General features: G+C 46.7%; 1 protein-coding gene across 1 annotated transcript in view; it reads right to left on the reverse strand.

Annotated features, from left to right (window-relative positions):
* Positions 1 to 19,786, reverse strand: part of BUD13 (BUD13 homolog) — a 340,704-nt gene that overhangs the window by 235,238 nt on the left and 85,680 nt on the right. The window contains exons 3-4 of the mRNA XM_069614500.1: positions 18,821 to 18,905; positions 13,314 to 13,371 (exon numbers count right to left, since the gene is read on the reverse strand). Coding sequence (XP_069470601.1) covers positions 13,314 to 13,371; positions 18,821 to 18,905 — 143 coding nt within the window. The remainder of the gene's footprint in view (positions 1 to 13,313; positions 13,372 to 18,820; positions 18,906 to 19,786) is intronic.

The raw sequence follows: 19,786 nt of genomic DNA on the forward strand, positions 1-19,786 counted from the left end.
CAGTGGGCGTCTTCGCACGGTCTTATTTTGGAAACAGACTGGACAAGAACTTACATAGTCCTTCACTTGTTTCGCCCATCTGGGCGACCAAAACTGGCGTTCTATCAGTTCTGGTGTGGCCTTTATTCCACGATGTCCACTGATCCTGGCGTTGTGGAATCCGCATTGCACCACTGACCAAAGAGTAGTTGAGTGTGTGTGTGTATAAACGATCTTGGAAGAAAAGCAGTCCATTCCATTCCTTAACTTCAGGTTTGCGCAGGAGAACTGCCCTGACGGGGTCAGCTGCCGTTTCTTGTAGAAGGGTCTGTAGATATGGTTGCAGCTGACACAAGAAGTGTTTAGGTGCAATAATCAGCATCTTCTCCTCCTGCAACACTGGTTCGTTTGTAAGTAACGGGACATGGCATCTGCCTTCCGATTCTGTTCACAAGGACTCTAAGTCACCTTAAAGTCATATTGTGAATAAATGAAGGCCTATCGAGTCCACCTGGAAGTATGACAATCTAAGGACCTCAGATGCTGCAGGTTTTTATGGTCGTTTCGAACCTCCACAGTAAACTGAACCCCTAGAAGATGATGTTGCCATTCCTTGATAGCAGCCTTTATAGCCAATAATTATCTGTCGATCACAGAATAGTTTTGTTTGGTGGCAGTTAATTTCTGTGAGTAGTAGGCCACTAAATGTTCCATCCCGGTTTCCGGATCGGATTGAGGAAACACTTCCACTATGGCAACTTTGGAAGCATCTGTTTCTACAATAAATGGAACTTCTCAGTTTGGGTGGCGTAGTATGGGTGCTAAGATGAATGAGGCCTTAAGGTCTTCAAACGCGGTCTTGGCTCTTTCTTCCCATAGAAACCTTAGTACTGGTGAGATTTGGCAGAACGGAAGTAGAATGTGACAAATGTGAAATGAAGCGCCGGTAGAGGTTCACAAATCCCAAAAACCACAGGACGGATACGCGATTGTGAGGTTGCTTCCATAGTTCTATGGCTTGGATCTTTACCAGATCCATCTGAATGCCAGCATGACTAACTATGTAGCCAAGAAATTCCATCCGTTCTTGATGAAAAAGAAATTTCTCTGCCTTGGCAAAAAGATGATTCACGGTCAATCTCTGTAGTACCTCCTTCACATACAGAACGTGATCCTGTAGGGAAACAGAGATTAGGATATTGTCCAGGTATATTGATCATGTCTGAGAAGACAGTCCATAAAACGTTAGAAGATGGCTGGGGCATTGCACTGGCTGAATGGCATAACGCAGTATTAGAAATGCCCCATAGGGGTCTTGAAGGCCGTCTTCGACTCGTCACCTACTTTAATCCTCACCAAATGATAGGCACCTCTTAGGTCCAGTTTGGTATATATTCGGGCTGCACGTAAGGACTCCACTATGTCACGAATGAGTGGAAAGGGATAACTATCCTCACGATCCCGTTCAACTGGCTGTAATCAATACAAGAACGTAATGTCCTCTCCTTCTTCTGAACAAAAAAACAACAGAAATGCTGCAGAAGACTTAGGGGGAACAATATAACCTTTACTCAGACATTCCTCGAAGTGTTGCTGGAACACCCCTCTTTCCGAAGGAGAAAGTGAATAGGCCTTTCCATGAGGAACCGTTGAGTCAGGCAAGAGGTCCAATTGAGCAATCAAATTGTCTATGCAGAGGAAGCGGTATGTCAGTTGGTTCCGAAAAGACCTGGTAGAAGTCGCAATAATTAGGAGGTACAGACTGCAGGGTACATAGCCGCTGGTATCCAACTCCAGGTTCAGTCAAAAGAGGGAACGAAGAAAGAGTAGTCTTGGGAGGGCAACAGTCGGAGTCTACCGAGTCTCCCAATTGATATGCAGATTATGGTGTAACAACCAGGGTTATCCCAACACCACCGGATATGAAGGGGACCTTTATGACATCCAGGGAAATCTTTTCCAAATATTCATTCACCCATAAAGATAACACCCCAGTCTGTTGACAAATAGGTCCGGAGGACAATGGAGTGCCATTGATGACTTTAACCATTGTTTTGCTGCCCTTTTCATACAAGGGTATGACAGCTTTAGTTGCGAACGCTACATCAATGTAATTCCCAGAGGCTCTACAATCCAGTAGTGCCAGGGTCTCCTCACTCCTTTCCTGCTAGTAGATCTTGATTTGCAAAACTAGTAATGACGCAGGTTGTAGAGGTTTGACAACCAGATCCTGAGTCGGAAGGTCTGGAACAAATGGCGAGCCTGGCGTTGCCTTCCTTCCCAACGGCAGACTGATTTGTTTTCCGACTTCCTGGGCAGACGAGAAGGACCGGTTCCTAAGAAGTGTCCTGCTCTACCTGTTACGCTCACCTGGCTCCCACAGGGGCGTCGATCGGACCCGGACAGCTGCGGTCTCCTCCAACATGAAGCATAGTGCAGAGATGACAGACTGGACTGGCCCGCCTAATCTCATCTGCTTGACCCGTAGAAGTATTCTCCTGCAAGTGGAGAAAGGGATTTAGCCAGCCGTGGATTCTAGTAATGGCACCCCACTGTTCCCCCCACTAATCACCTCCGATATTCCCTTTCAGTAATCTCACCTTATGTTTTTGAAGGATGAGCTATCCATCCTGCGTGGAATGCAGGGGCGCGTAGAAACCAGTTACTTCACTGGTTCGAAGGCGTTGGAAGAGTTTCGGATGAATATTGACTCAGAGGTTTCTGGCGAGAACCCGTAAGTATAAAGTCCAAAGAGTTCAATATGTCCGATGTTCACTCTTGTCCCATTCCCTTCTTGTGTTACAGCCGGGTCCAAAAGAAGATTGTCTTGTGACAGCTGATGGCATTCAGGTAAGAGTCTGTATTACCCAACAGTGTCCAGTAAAAGATGCGTGTATTTAACTTGTTGTTTTCCCTCTCCTTACAGGTGCGGCGTAAGAAGTTGTGGGATGTTAAAGAATAATGCCTCTGGTGGTAAATCAGGTAAGTCTATGGTGGTAAAAAGAGATTGTATTTGTTGGCTCTCTCGGCTCACCTTATATTTCTTTTGTCCCCTAGATGCTGGAGTTCGGCGAGGAAAATGATGGAGGCAGCGCCGAATCGAAAAATGCTGTGAGGACTGGTGAGTATGGGGCGGCGCTGCAGCTGGCGATGCGACGCGTGCAGAAATAATGTCCTTTCCAAGTTCTAAGACGTGATGGATCCGGAATCAGGTAAGGAATTAAAATAAAGTCTGTGTTCTATCCTTTCCTTCTTCTTTCCTCTTTTTTTAGGAGCTCTGGATTCGAGGCGGCCGTGGCAGAAGACTGCATGCTGACTGCAGGCACGGTGAGCGTTACGCTGCTGGATGCAGAATAACGCAAAGCATGTGCTGCTGTTTGGGCGTGTTTTAAATAGCCTTCAAAGTAGTCCCAGGTAAGAAGTTCCCCCAGAACCACACCAGAGTAAAAAAAAAGTCCCTGAAGTAAAGTAGTCCCATTCAGGCCTCACGTTGGCTTATGGCGCAGGAATGATTTCCCCTAGGAGTCTGGTGCCAATGGCGCCAGGACTGCACCCAGACAGCCCCTAGCTGGGGCTGCTGGGTTTTTAGTAAGCACCTGGATGCCTTGCTCCCAGGGCTGATGGGCTTGGTCTGGGTGCCCGGGGGTAGGCATCATGACACTACCACAATACAAACATACGGAGAGTCCTTCTCCGTCTCTTTTCAGTTTGTCAAGGGACAGCGGATTACTCCTAGTTTCATGGGTTCTGATCCAGTTTTGGGCGATTTCTGTTTTTCCACCGGAGATACTGATGGACGAGTATGCACTCTATCTCCTCTGCATCTTTCATTTCTTCTTTCGCTTAGTCTGTGATCAATCCATAATACTTGATCTTGTATTGAGTCTGGCTCTGGGATGTGCAGAAGTTCGTCCTTGTACTCGCAAATCCATGGCTAACTGACGAAATCGGCTTATGTACGTGATTATGTCAGTTAGATTTCCCAAGATGTAACCGATCTTTGCTTTGTCCTGATTGAAATGTGTGGGTCGAAAGAGGAAGTGGATCTTGCAATGATTACCGAACTCCGCCAGATGCCTTTGGTCTCTGTCAAACCGTAAAGGCGTGGTATGTGCCAAAGCGCTTTCCGCATAGGTCCGATACCCTGTACCATCTGTCGGCTGGTGGCATTTTCCTGATGTAATGAAGTAACTTCCAGATGAAGGGCATGTAATTCGTCCCTAAGGTCTTGAATTCCTTCCACATCTGGACTGAGGGAAAGGTGTCTCAATCTGTTATACTGAGCGTCATGCTGGCGCTGCATACCAGTCCGTCAGGGCTCTCGTTGAGATGGCAAAGCCAGACTGTCCTAAAATGTCGCCAGGAAGAATTGGAGCAAGGGGCCAATCCAACACCCACCCCGAAAACAGAGACTGGGGTTTGTGCGAGGTCAGCTCCCAGCGCCACAAGATGGCTCTTACCCGATTTACATGACGTTGGGATGGTGCAAGCTCCGACAGAGAAGGCAGCACTGGTATCTGGTAAGTTCTTGTAGTGAAGATATTGCTGGTGCTGATAATGGGGTCCACTGAGGAGTTTACAGACAGCAGAGACTGCAAGGTGAAAGGTAAGGCAGACTGAGTAGAGCTAGGCAGAGGCAAGGGCACCAAGGGCTGACAGGCAAAACGTTTGAAAAGGCAGGGAAGAGAGGACAACCAGGAGGGCAGGAATAGTGGGTCCAACAAAAGACCAGGCAGAAAAGGCAGGCCCAAACAGAAAGCCAGGGATGGCAGGTCCAACGGAAGACAGGGTAGAAAAGGGGAAAGGCAGGGAAGGACGAAAGGGCTGGTATGAGCGTATTTGTCAACAAGGCAAGGAGAACTGGTACAAGCCGCGTTGAAACGCGACAACCCAAACAAACTAGCCCCTTACAAGGAAGTTTGGGATGAAAGGGAGGCTTGGAGCGCAAGCGAGAGCTTCCTCAAGGCCCAAAGAACTGCGCATGTGCAGCATGACGAACATGGCCATCCGTGCATGCGCAGTGCTCGAACAATGGCAGTGCACAGGGAGGTGGGATTCCCACACCGAGCGATCACGCGAGAGGTGCCATCGGGACTAGAGGTGCCAGACCGGGCTTCTGCGTACCCCTCTGATCAGAGGACCCGGGCAGTGAAGCTGGTATGTGGCAGCATGACAACACCCCATTCTCTGCTTAGAGATGCGTCTGACTTGCAGAGAGTTTGAGCTAGAAGAACGACAAATTCTAGCAGGGAGGTATGTTCATATATCGTCCTTATTACTGGGACGGGTTTCTCCAATCATTTATTGTTGCCCGGTGGCCTCCCTGGTACCTTTGTGTATGCAGGGGAACATTGCAGGGTTCGGCACTCGCTTGGGTAATACACTTCATTGTCTGGCTTTTCGGTCTTTGGTTTCACCAGTGTTCCGTTATTGGCTTCCCTGTAGGCTGCTGCTATCTACGGATGCTGGGGGTGGAAACTGCTAATTTTCTCAGTTACGGTGGTCTCTGCGTCGTTATCCGGGTGTCTCGCCTACCACAACATGGACATGCCACCACCTTAAACAGGATTCTTCTTCTCCTTCTGCCATTGGCTTACCCGTTGTTGGACTTTCCGATCCTGTGGCGTCTCAAGTTGGCGCTCCTCACCTTTCCGAATGTCGCGGTCTTTGCGGCAGCTTCTGCTCCACTTCTTCAAGACACGCTTACGACAGGGGACTTCCCCAGCGCACCATACACTCTCTCCTAATCCACTTGTCCCAGTTAAATATACATCTCTTCTTAAAGAGACATCTTCTTTTCCTTTTGATGACGATTTGATTCAGCATTGCCCACAGCCAAATGTAAGGAGGACATATTATTCTTCATAGCAGGCAGTTCCTTAAATGCTGACATGGTGCTTGGTCTAGGGAGTTCCTCATGGGAACGAGAGTCCTTGTCCCCTAAGGGGGAGTCACTCCCAGTGAGGTCCCAATTGCCTAGATCCCTATGTAGGATCTTGCGGACCAGGCTCCCCTCCCAGTCTCAAAGGGGGTTGCTCCCCCTTCAGGAGAAGGGACAAATCCCCTTGATTCGTCACAGAGCACACAAGACATCCGGACATCGCTCAACCGTAGCGAAAGTGCCTAGAAACGGAGCTTGATGCTGGTGAAGCACTCAAAGAAAAGAACTAAGGTTTTTGGAAAAGGCCCTAGATTCCCATTTTAAAGGACCTCAGTAACTTTTTATGCCACCTTCTATACTTATACCTATACCTATACCTATCCACGAATATATCCATGAACAAATGAAATTTCTGCTAGGACTTGCACTTTCACATCAAAGCTCTGCATTTTGTGTGTTTCTTTTACAGGTCGGTTTTTAGTGTTTTTAATTTGTTGATTGCATTGATTCTCTGATTAAATTTCCTATTTTCTAGAACCTTGATTAGACATTCTTTTAGTTTGACTCCATTGTACTTAAGCTGTTTGGGTTGCTTCACACCCTTCCTGAAGAAAGAGCGTGGCCTCAGACTGTGCTACCAAACGAGGTGAAGGAGATATACCTGTCAAGCCATGTCTGTTCTAGCTTTAAGATTGAGATCACTGCTGGTAGTAGTGTGGGTGCGAGTGAGCGGTTTAGCCACTAGCCATCCCCGTAGATCTGCTGAGCAGTAGTCATTTTGTCAGTCAGCGTGAAGGTTTGAGAGAGAGAAAGTGAAAGAACAGGATGATGGGGAGAAGAAAAGAAAGAGGAGAAGGCAGAGAGGAAAAGAGCAAACAGAACGGAAGTGAAAAGCAGTGAGAAAGAGAAATTAGGAGAAGGTGGCAGAGGAGGGAGCGAGAGATCAAGAGAATCAAGGTGAAGGCATCGAAGAAGAGGGAGAAATAGTAAACCTGGGGTGGAAGGCAAAGACTAAAAGTCATATGCACCCTGGTTTAAAAGGGATACGACAAGTGGTGGAGGAGGGGAAGGAATACAAGTCCAACTATGAACAAAAGAGGCTAGCCTAGGCCAGGTTGAGAAACCAGCTTGTTTAAGCCAACCAGGCAGGGGAAACAGATAGTAACATGGGGGACAAACAGCTGCATCTTGCCTTAACACCGTCAGAAAACCTAAGGCACCAGATGGAGGTGCACAGTATGTGGACCAGCAAGTCATCATAGCAACTTCTGCAGCAACCAAAAAAAGAGAGACAAGTGCCCGGCACACTAAAGATCCCAGAGAATGTGGATGTTTTGCTCACTTAGGAGGCATACAAGGAGAAAGAGTAGAGCTGAGGACCACGATACCAGGACTATTCACAGGCAGACCCGGAGTGCTGATTGTATCAACCCAAACACCATCCTGTGTGCTCAATCAAACCTAATCCGTACTTTGTGTGACCAAAATCAAACTGACAGCATACTTTTAATTAGTCTTGAGTTGACAGTTGTCTACGAAGCCCTGACAAGGTCATAAAACCAGTATATGTTAATCAGATATGAGACTGTACTAAGTTAATAAATGAAGAAACAATACTCAACACGGACAGAGTAGATACAATTTCCTACAAACACACCGTGGTCAACTAAACTTAAAATGTCCTGCACAGAACCTCTTTATGTGAAAATAGAAAAGAAAAGGAAAGGAAAGAAATCACTGCCCACTTTATGTCAGAGAACAGGGGACTGCTCCCAAAATGTTTTGGACACCAACTCCTATCAGCTCTAACCAGTATAATCAGTGGTGAGGCAGCATGGGGGTTGTAATTCACAACACCTAGAGGGCTGCAGGTTGTTAGGGAGAATTCTCAAAATGTGCTAATTCCTCTCTACCTTAGAGACCCCAACTCTCTTGCTGGACTTTGTACTTTTTAATTCCGTTTGTTTTCTGTGTTTATTTCTTTTGGTTATGAGGTTTTAGACAACTCCATAGGCATCATCTTTTCATGTGTGTTATACAGCACCCTCAGTGCAGTGACACGAGGATGTCTTTTTAGACTTCCCAAAGGTTTAAATACCTTCTCTGGGATAAACTACTGTTTCCCAGAGAATGTAAAGTGAAATTGAATTTACTAGTCTTTCCAAATTCCTAGACCCAGCACACACCATCTTACAATGGAGTGCTGGATGGGGTTACATAGTATCCCCTGTGTCTAAATACTCATGTAGCAGTCAAATGCTACCCTTTCCTATTGAAAAGGCTGGTAGCAGTGGTTTTACATCAAACTACCATGATTTTTCCCGACCGCGAATACTGGTAGCTGAAAATCACAGGAGCCATGTTTTTCAAGATGGCGCCGTAAGCCCCTTTGTTTAAACGAGTCCTGGTCTTTTTTCACCGTTTCATTTTGGAAAGGCCCTTCTAGCGTTTGTCTCTGCGCGCCAAACCAGGTTTGGTCCCTTCGTTTGTATGCCTTTTGCGGGCTTCAGGACTTAAGGCCACCTCTGGCGTCGGAGTGTCTGGGGTGGGCAGAAAGTGAGGGAGGTGCCCGAAAGTCCCTATGCTTAGTCTCCTAGGAGACCCAAATGCACTCTGGCGTGATTGGCTGGCTAACTGTCCGGCAAGGACACCCACCCTGCTGGGTGAGTGACAGCACGGCTGGAATGAAAGGGAGAAAACTGTTTAAAAGGCAAGTCTTTTGGACTAGAAAGCAGAGTCGGCCGCTGGAACAAAAGAACCAAAGAAGAGCTGGAAGAGGATGGCTGCTGCAACTCCTGGACCGTTGGTTTGCCCAGTGAAGCCCTGCTGCAGGTCCGAATTGCCACGTTCATCTCGACAGAGAAGCCCCTTCAAGGATGACTTCTCCCTTTGAGTTGGTGGGACCAATCAATTCGTAAACCACCTGGATACCATTCTCAAGGCTGGCATGGATTAACCAGGGAGAGGGACACCAGCTTGTGTGCTTGAATCTACTGCTACTGGAACTGAAGTGACTCAATTTTGTTTGCGTTTTCCGACAATCCCGTGCAGTGCAGGAGTCCCCCGACGTCCTCCCTCTTGTCCCCACGACTGAGGTTCAGGAACAGTGAGATCTGCAGGAACTGCCAGAAACCAACAAATTCAGATGCATTTCTTTCTTCACACTAAGGTAATGTGCCAACCCGATTGAGAGAACGCCACTCTCGCGGTTTGTGAAACTTTCCCAAATTGCAGGACTAATCAGCTTGTGACACCAACATATGATTCTTTTTCACCTAAACTACTTCTGAGAAGTTTTGCAAAGACTTTACCGTTTGATACCAGAACTGCTCTTTCCTATCCAGAACACTAGCCCATTTACTTTGGCCTAGGCATATTGACTTGAATTGAACTCTTCTGGTGAACTGAAACAATTTGCACTAACAAGTATATGTGTTCTACTCTACTTACCTTATGCCTTTTTGCTCACTTCTAAGTAACTGAACTGCCATTTGGCTTCTATGTCAGGGGAGCTCAAACTGTCTCAAAATCTTAGAGTTTTGTATTTAAGTGTATTGGTATATAATATTAAGTTGCCTCCTTCTAGTGAAATGTTTTCTAAATGATTGTGTAATAAATTAATAAGTGTTTTACCTAGAAACCTTGAGTATAAGTGTTTACTCGAACCACTGTGATTGAATGTCCTCTCTGTAATGACTTGTACTGCTCACATTCACTCTTGAGATAAGCCTGGCTGCACAGCTCGCTACAATAAATGTGTGGTACAGATTTATACCAAAGGTTGGTTTGGCTTACACCTGTAGTCCTAATTGTGTGTGATGGTCCCAGAGGGTACTGCATGCAATTCTGCCTAACACAGGTTGCAGACACCTGCCCGAGAAAAAAACACCTTAATTATTTTTTAACACTGTGGGCCTCATTACACGGAAGGCGGTTGGGTTAACGGTCACCGGTAATGGTACCGGTGACCGTTAACCCTTACCGCCTTACTACGAGGTCCCTTTGCGGGTAGGTACTTTAACGCCTGCTGTTTAGCAGGCGTTAAAAACCAACCCGCAAAGGGACCAGGGTGCTAATTACGGTACCGCAATTTGCGGCACCGTAATTAGCGCCTTCCCCATTCCCATAGAGCCCTATAGGGCAAAAATGGGAATGGGGAAGGGCAATGGGGGAAGGGGGAATTACCGCCCCACCAACCTTGGAATAGGGCGGTAATTCCCCTTTCCACCAAGGCGGTGCCGGTATTTTACCGGCATGGACCAAGGTGCTAATAGCACCTTGGTCCTCCGCCTACCGTGTAATGAGGCCCTGTGTGTCAACTAGATCATCAAGACGCCTCACGTGGATCCATGGTGAGGATGAACGGTTAAAAGTGTTCTGGAAGGGAATGTGTTTTAAAGAATGTATTTATTTGATTGATTTATTGAGCATTTGTAAGGCGCTTTAAACCACATGACTGTGTTTGGAGGTGCCACAAGGCTAAATGGAAAGGAAATATGGGAAATAATAACAAGGCAAAACAATACATTGGTGGTACTCCAAGGCCTTGTGGCTCTCGGCCGTGCAAGTGCATTGGGGAGACGTGCAGGGAAGGGGTGGAAATGCAGAGGGGAGGACAAGTGCTGGAGGAGAGCTTGGGAGGGAAGTGCTAAGGGGGGCCAAGGAGAAGGACCTCAGGCGAAGTGCTAGTACAGGTGGCTCGCAAGGGTGGTATGTGGTGCCACCAGGCAGGGGCCCCGAAGGGAAAGAGTTAGAGAAGAGTTTTGTGCAGTTTCTGGTACTTAAGGAGGTCCGGCTCAAGTCTGAGAGGGCCAGGGAGGCTTTCAAAGGGAGGCACTAGCCGAGGATATGATATGATATGATAGGTTATTTATAACGTGCTTAATACCCAGAGGTTTCTAAGCGCGGACCCGGGGATTGAACCTGTGTTGCTCCATGTTGACTTGAGTTCAAGGCGAGCACATTGCCCCTGTGCTATCCTCCCGAGACAAGAGGAGAGAGACCTGCCCCCACTCTCTGCTTGGAGAAGCGTTTGACTGTCAGAGAGTTGGAATTAGAGGAGCGTAGGGCTCTAGATAGCGTGGTCCTAGGCCCCAGAAGACCATGCAGATAGATATTGCAGATATTGCAGAGGGTCTTTAATTTGATCCTTGCAGCCGCCAGAAGCCAGTAGAGAGATTTTAGAGGTGGAGAGATGCAGTCCCTGGGATTGAGGCCAAGTAAAAGTCTTTCAACCCTATTCTGGATTAGATGGAGGGGGCGAAGGGAGAAAGAGAAAGAGGCTGTTGCAGTAGTCCCGCCTGTAGAGGGGATGAGCTCTGGAAACATTGAGCTTCTGGGGCAAGGTGAGAAAAGGAAGAATGCCTCTGAGGAGGTAAAGCTGCAAGTGGGACTGCTTGGTAAGGTCCATGATCTGAAGGGTTAAGGAGAGAGCGGAGTCAAAGATAACCCGAAGGCTTTTGGCCTCACAAGATGGTGAGGTGGAAGACCCAAAGAGGGTGGCCAGAGGCAAGGAGGAAAGGAGGACGCAGGTGTCCCAATAAGGAGGATCACTGTCTTACTGGCATTGTGACAGACCATTTTCTGCACACCATGCCTGAATGATGGACAGACAGTCACGGATGAGGGAGGCGGGAGAGAAGGAAGTAGAGGGAAGTTTGAAGGAAAAATGTGTGCCATCGGCATAACAATGGAAATGAGGAGAGAAGGAGGAGATCATGCGGCAAGAGGGGCGAGATAGATATTGAAGAACCATGGAGATAGGATAGAGCCTTGGGGGATGCCACAGTTAGAGAGGGTGGTGGTGGAGGAAAAAGGGCCCAGTTCCAGCTGGGAAGGGTGGTTAGTGAGGAAAGAGGTCAGCCAATCCAGGGCCCGGTCAGTGATACCAAGAATGCACTATTTCGTTGACCAGGCTATGGCCCCATGAATTAGGATGGGAAAGGGTGGAAATGAGAGCTTCTCTTCGATGTGTGTTTTTGGATACCCTGATGAGGCACTCTGTCCTCTTGGGGAAATTCTAACACATACGCTTTGCATTTCTATGTACATCGTAAAGAAACTTTATATGCATATTTTGAGCAAGGAATGGGTAAGAATTCCCTGCATGCAAATGATTTGTAGGAGAAGGGGTGATTTAAAAGGCTAAAAGGGCAAGCCTTGTGGTCCTCAAAATGAGGAGAATGAAGGGGAAGGCAAAAGGATTGAAGTGTACCTTTTGCTGATGGTAGACAAATAATGATGTGAACCATTTTAAAGATGGTCTGTCATGTAAAGGCCGATTATTTTAGCCACCTGAACAAAATGCTGTGGCCGAACATTTTGAATGCAGTGGCACATTTAACAATGAACCCTCAATCCAGTTTCTTTCTCTGCCGACTTCTCAGTCAACAACATCTTGTGGCTGCACCACTGATCAATTGCCTAAGTCACGGCTTTTCGCTGCTGATTCCGACTCTGCTGAACCACTTTCCCTCACAGCTCATTCCTCAGTCATAATGTTCTCTGCTGTTCCCACTCTCCAAAACACGCTTTACTTTTTACTTGCCCTCTACTAGGTGTCTCAGACCTCCAATGTTCGCCTTACACAACACTTTTCCCTTTCTCTGGTCATACTTCCTTCCCTACCCTCACCCTATTAAACTACATTTTACATCTACCAATTCTGCAGGCCCTTCCCTCAATTGTCCAGTTATATGGCGTTCTTAACCGGTTCGGGGGTAACGGCCCTGGCCAGCCGGAGTTAACGACCTGAGCGAAGCGAGGGCGGTTTACGAGGGCACCGGGACGTTACCCCCGGTATGGCCCATGGAACGGGTTAAGACCGCCATTAGCACCCTGGGTTACCAAAGCAGTAACCCGGGTGTTAAGAAAAAGAAAACTACGTCACGCGTGTCCCGTTCAATAAATAAAAATGCTTTGCCAATGTGTCCACCATGGTAGTAAAAGGCGGGGTTCTATACAGTGCCCCTCACCTATTGCCGTGGCGGCCAGAAAGGAAGAGGTAGGGGAGATGCTGCAGCGGTGGTGGGCGGCAAAGCCACAATTAGTATGTGGGGTTGGGGATTATTAAAAAAAGAATTCAAAAAGGGAACGGAAGTTGGGGGGGGAGATAGCTGGCTGCAGAGACGACCATCAGGTGGCTTGGAACGCGGGCTAGATCAGGAGTATCAGGCCATGTTTCCAGCCACCTGAATGGCCTGCTTCCACCCGCAGAATGCCAACTGCCATTGCAAACTATGCTCTGCCCCTGCCTTGCCTCATACATTCCTTGCTAATATCTGCACATGAGCCCTAATCTGTATCATAAAATTATAAAAACATTGCCACTTCTTTGTACAATTACAAACCAATATCCCAGAGAGCAGAAAACAGAGAACATATCAATGTAAAAAAGGGATTTCCGTTTCTATCGTCAACTTTGCAGAATATTGCTTCCATTAAACACACTTACTTGTCAGTTGACTTGGTTGCCACAGACAGATCTGAACCTTGGGAGTCTTCACGGTCATCTGAAAAACAGACAATCCCACTTAGACTGTACCACAAGCCAGTGGCCCATTCTCCCAAAGTTGATGTCAATTGAGCATATGGATTCCCTATTTACTTCCTTTGCTGTCAGGAGAATGCTGCAGTTAAGTAGAGGATAGTTGTGTAGAGCACCCGCTATATCTGGAAGCCCCATCCTAAATCATAACAGTTTATTTCCCCATGCAAGTACTTTAAATGTTGTGGTCCCCAACCTGGCATATGGTACACTTTCTCTAATCGTATGGGCTTTGACAAAGCACTATTAGAAGGACAAGAACTAACCAACTTTTCTTAGATACCAGTATTTAACAACACCTGTGAAGATTCATGGGGTCTCGTCACTTCTCCCCAGAGGGCAGCCCTTCCCAGTGAGGCTAGGGGGGTAAGGTTGCGACCTAATAGTCCCCATAGGGGTGGTAGAAAGCAGGACCTCACAAGGAGTCCTGTTCCCTCTTCCCTTGGGACCAACGTCCCCGTCAGAAATCCCTGATAACACTACTGTCTGTTATGGTAATGCCTCTTCCGTGTTTGATCCACAGAGGAATATAACCCAGACAAAAAAGAGCCAAAGAAACCTGCAAATTATTAACAGGTTCCCTTAGCATGGTACTGAGAAGAGTTGGCCCCAAGGAGGCATAAAGATTATATCACAAACAGTAAAGGACTTTGACTTTACGCTGATGAGGATCCAGCTACAGAAAAAAAAAAAAAGAGCGAGCAAGGACTGCGACATAGAGAGAGAGAGAGAGAGAGAGAGAGAGAGAGAGAGAGCAGCCGGCGTGAAGCCAGCCCAGCCCAAGATGTTCAAACCAGGAAACATGAAGCTGCAAGAACGCTGATCCCCAGTAGTGAAGACATCCAGGATTGGTTGGCGGAGCATTGCGGTGGAAGTCAAGCTACTGACCAGTGGAAGAGGAGCCAGTAGTGGCATGACCTTAGGGAGCTGGACCATGTGGTCCTGCAACTATGCTGGAGCCATGTGATCCAAGTCACTGCAGAGCTGCAAGGATCAAGCGGGGGAGTGGAATGAAGAAAGTAGTAAGCGCTGAAGCAAAGCAAGACAGCCCAACACCCCAGGAAGAACCAGCAAAGCAGTCCCAAGAAACTACAGGTAAAGTAGTGGGAGACCCGGTAGAGGCTTGGGGCCTCTCCAGAGTCAAGAGAGCCTTGGGAGTAATGTCCCTCATCAAGGTAATGATACCCAGAGAACCAAGAGTCAAGGAAGCCTCTGGAGTAATCTCCCTCATCACAGTTGTTATGTCCAAAGGTCTAAGAATCAAGAGTGCATCGGGAGGCATCTCCCTCTTCACAGTGATAATCCCAATAAGATTAAAGAGGATACTAGACGACAAAAGCTATCTATAGATAATCTGCATAACGTCATAAAACAGGAAATAATTGCTGGAACTGTAAAGCAAGCTTTCAGAAGCCCTTGGGAAGAAGTGAAGAGACTTGAGAACTGTTGCTAAAGAATATCCCAAGCGGGCGTCAAGGCTTTGTGAGGTGGACCAGGAAAAGGGAGTCATTCTCCTGACCCTACTCTCTTTGCTGAATCAGAAGCTGGAGCAAAGGATTGCTGGAAAAGAGATAAAGACTGAGCCAGTTCAGTAGGATAAGGGAGTCATTCTCCTGGTACTATTTTCATTTGGATGCTGAACCCTTTTGTAGAATAGTGGTAGGGTTGGAGTAGGTTTTTGGACAGAGGATGGATACTTTTCATTTGGGCAAACATCCTGACGACAAGCACCCGAGCTGATATTGGTTTAGGTTGGGATAACCCTTCAGAGATAGGACCTTTTCTTTATTTATAAAATAAAAAGTGTTGAAACATGTCACCCCTTTGTCCGACTCCTTACTCCATCTCACCACACACCATAGATACCATACACTGTCAACAGCTGCCATTCTTGGGCATTACCCAAACCTTCGCAACTGGCATTCATGTGGTATCCCCACACAGTGCCAGCAAGTGACAGCACCAGTAAAATGCTGAAACAGTGCTACCAGGTGCCACACAAATGCATATCCCCACATAGTGCAATCAGTATCGAAATTTTTCATGTGTATCCACTGTGGTGAAACAGAAAGAAGAAGGACTTGAACTACATTGGGTCACAGTTACAGAAGTTCATTTAAATTAAAAGTAAAATACCCAGCTAGCCCTATATCTGTGAGAGAAGACACCTGCCTAGCAAAACTAAAGCTAAGGGTGCACACGTCAAGTCTAAAGTAAAAAGACGTCTTCCCGAATCCTAAAAAACAAACTGGCCCTACCACTTTAGAAAACACCTAACTAAAAGGAAAGATGTGAGGTTTTCACAATGGCTTCTACCTTGCCCAACTCACAATGGACTTGTTTGCAGTTTCAAAGTTCCTTTACAACACCATGTTATAGTCTTAACAGTCTTCACACAGACTTCCTTGGCAGAAATTATAATTATCTTCTGTATGGGTTTCACTCTCCCTCTTTTTAAAAGAAAAAAGCTGTTGCTTCCGTTTATCCGGTTTTATTTCAAATGTCCAAATCCCTCTAGGATTACGAGGTAAGATACTTCGCTGTCTCCCACCTTCCCACAAAGTCCTGTGGTTCTCTGGTATGTTCCTTGTTTCACAATTATAGTATTTAACTTAGGCTGTATGCTTGTTCACATATTGCAGGTTCCCATGGCCTTGCTACAGAACATTCACCTTCCTTTGACTCTGTTCCCCAGTAGCCTGGTTAGCTATCCCAGTTCTGATATACAATGTCCATGTCTCTTTCGCACGGTTTCAGCAGGGCCGTGAGCCAGTTAGCTTCTTTTAAGTTCCTGTGCTTTTGGTGTCTATTCCACCCGTAGCATACAGTGTTCGTATACATTGCACTCTGTTGTTCGTACCTACATCGGTTTTGGTACTCTGTGAAACCCAACCCCACCCCCGGGGCTCACCTCCCTAGCCTACAGTCCCAGCAACTGGCACACTAAAGCATGTCCCCATAGAGTCTAAGAGGGGTCACATAAAAGTGTTTCAATGTAAGGGGCCAGCAGGCACCTGCCATAATGCGTGCTTTCCCTGCTCTGTGCAGTGTCAGCCGGCTCCACATCCCATGACTCCCCCTCACCCTGCAGTTGGGGGCTCAAGAGTGGAGTGATCAGCAAGGATCCAGACAAAGAAGACCTCAGAAAGAACACACCTGGAGAAGACAACCCACAAGGCAGAAGACTTGGCAGCTACAAGTAGAGTGACCGGAGCACAGAAGGACACTGCCAGTGATACAGATCAGGCCTGGGGAGCAGAAGGGGGCTGACAGCCAGCAAGAAAACGGTACCAAGCAGTGGGCAGCTGGAAGCAACCTAAAGGGTTCCATAACAGAGCTGAGGCGGAGCAGCAGAAAGCCACTGCGATATCTACGAATGGAAGCTCAGCAGAGAGTGACTATCTTAGACACTTGGGTCAGACGGATGATACCATGATTCCAGCAACTGCAGGTGAGGAAGAGTCCAGCAAGGACAGCCAACCCAACCAGCTAAGAGAGGGGTAAAAAGCAAAGGAAGAGGCCTGGGCAGGCTTCCACAAGTAAAGGAAGGAGCAGGATGCTAGGAGAAGAGGCCACATGACGGCCTACTACAGCAGCCAAACCTCCAGCAGTCTTCGGGTAAGAAACTGAAAACATCTGAGCAATGCACAGGTTCTCCCCGCCAACAACATGTTCTTTCAGTGGATGGCCTAAAGTAATCACACTTCAGGCAGCCCACAAAGGTTTTGGCGGCTGACCCTAAATATTGCCAAACACATCAGCACTCCCATATTGGATGTAGTTTAGGAAACGTAGAGCACTTAAGAAAAATCTATACCGGTTTTGTGGGTTAAGGCTGAGCCAACGCCAACAAGATGGCCATTTTGGCCATGCTTCATGTTCCACACAGGCAAAGGAATGGCCCAAAACAAAATGAATGGGGGCAGGGCTTACAAAGATACATTAATAATCCAATGTCTACTACATATGTGCATTGGTTTACTAATGCTGTAAAAGTGCCTCCAACCCGTCTGCAGCCAAAACAAAATCATAGCTGGCTCCAACATACTCCACAACACACTTTCAAGGTGGTATAATCCCAGTGGCACAAAATGGTGTTCTACAAAAACACCCCAGCCATGGCAGCAACATGGGCTATGAAACAACAGAAAAGGGGACACAGTGTCTGAGGGATTACCGTAGAAGTCTATTTGATCAAAAAAGAAAAGCCAAACAAAACATGGGATCCTGCAGAAAGTTTGGGGGGCACAAAGTTAGGGAGCAAGAACCCCCAAAAATAAAAATTCTGCCCCAACTGATTCAAACGCAACAAATCGCATATGTTGCCAACTGATACCACACCAACATGATTCTCCATGTGTTACACACCCAAAAGGTTTCCCCGATACAGTGCCAGCAAATGCAATGTCATCTCCACATGGAAAATGAGAGGTGATGCACCCATAAAGACCTTGCAATTCATGGTCAGCAAGTGTGACACCCAATGGTATGTCAGACAGTGTCAGGAGGTGCTGCACCCAAAGCAACAAACACACAGTCCCAGAAGATGCCACACCTAATTAATGTGTCCATACGCTGCCAGTAGATGCAATGCTATATTATATCCTATACAGTCCTAGAAGGCTCCCAGACCAGCACATTACCCCATCCTTACATGCGGGTGCCAAATGCAATGTTCATACTATAGATTGCTAACTGGTGCCATACAAAATATGTGAAATTTACTTCACCACACTATTTTACTCTGTCTCGGAATATAGTGCCAGCAGGCACCACAGCACTACTTCCTTTACAGATATAATGGGCATCACACCAGAGTCCTCCTGCCATGGATTCCACTGCCCCACCTTACCTTTCCAGTAGGTGCCACACTTACTGAATGCCATACATTGCCAGCAAGTGCAATGGCCAAAACTGTACCTGAAGGTAACACAGAAGATATCATCCCATAAAGTTCAACACCAAGCACTTCTTCCTGTGCAGTGGCAATCATCAAATCACTTATAGAGTGCCAGGAAATGCCACACATTTGTCAGGAGGTGAAATAGCATCAGTTCAGGAACCATCTCACTGGCTACAAAAATGCACACCCGCACACCAACACCAACTGCCTAAGCACAGAGTAAAAGGAGCACCTTCCTGCTACTCACTTGAACCGAAGACTGCCCTCTCACAATCAGTAGCCTCCCAAGCAGGTAAGCCAAAATTGAAAATGTTGGCTCCTTTTGAAAGGAATCTCAAGTGAGAAAGTGTGTGTGGTGTGTGGTGTGTGGGTGTGTGGTGTGTGGTGTGTGGTGTGTGGTGTGTGGTGTGTGTGTGTGTGTGTGTCTCATTTGCAGTGTGCTTTTGGGCCAAGGATACACTGAGAGGACTCATGCAGCAGATGTCTAAAAAGGGCAAACGGGTAAACCCACCTTGCAAGACCTTCCACTTATTGCCGCTCCGGAACTCCTCCATGAGTTTGATCTCCTTTGGACGCTCGTCAACAAACTCTGCCACCTGGGGAAAATGGTTGTCCACAATCACATGGATCAAGATAAGCAAGGGAGGCAACAAACTCTCAAAACCAAAGTTTTTAAAGCATCAATACATGTTAAAATACATATAACATGGCAAAGATCTATCGTAAAATCTCGAAGTACATGAGAAAGAGAGATAAAGCAACAAAGAAGCTTTCCACGAAAATGTGAGAAAAAACATATGCAATGCTTAAATTACTTTAGTTTATTAACATTTCTTGTAAATGGTGTGCACAAATGTATGCTCTTACATGTTGAATGCTAGGGAAGGGGCTTCCCCTGGTTGCCAGTCAAAGGGATCGAATCTAAAGGGTCGACAGGTCAAAGGGTCGACACCAAAGGGTCGACAGGTCAAAGGATCAGAAAAAAAAAAGTCACTTTTTTTTGCGGGGGCCCCCCCCCAAACCTCTTTTTTTGCTAAACGAAAACCTAAAAAAATATATATAATTAAAAAAAAAAAAATCGATCCTTTGACCTGTCGACCCTTTGGTGTCGATCCTTTGACCTGTCAACCCTTTAGATTCGATCCTTTGACTAGACACCGCTTCCCCTTCGTATTCACAATTACACGGATCTCAACAGATGCACAGACTGAGAATAGTAAAACAATGTCATGTACACAGACACATTTATTAAAATATACAGTGTCATAGGCAACCAATCTGGTTAAATAAAATGGTATCCAGGAACAGCAATATGGAAGCACAATCTGTGGGATAAATCATTGAGGTTGGCATGCCAAACTTACTTTTCTGTAAAGGCAGATACTTGCTGGCACTTATTTCATGCCTGTCGGACTCACCTCACACAAAAAGGAAAAATACCCTGTGCCATTTGGTACACAAAATCTGGAACCAGGCT

Source organism: Ambystoma mexicanum, chromosome 9, assembly GCF_040938575.1.
Source record: "Ambystoma mexicanum isolate Mex_15411 chromosome 9, UKY_AmexF1_1, whole genome shotgun sequence".
In the NCBI taxonomy this organism is placed as follows: Eukaryota; Metazoa; Chordata; class Amphibia; order Caudata; family Ambystomatidae; genus Ambystoma; species Ambystoma mexicanum.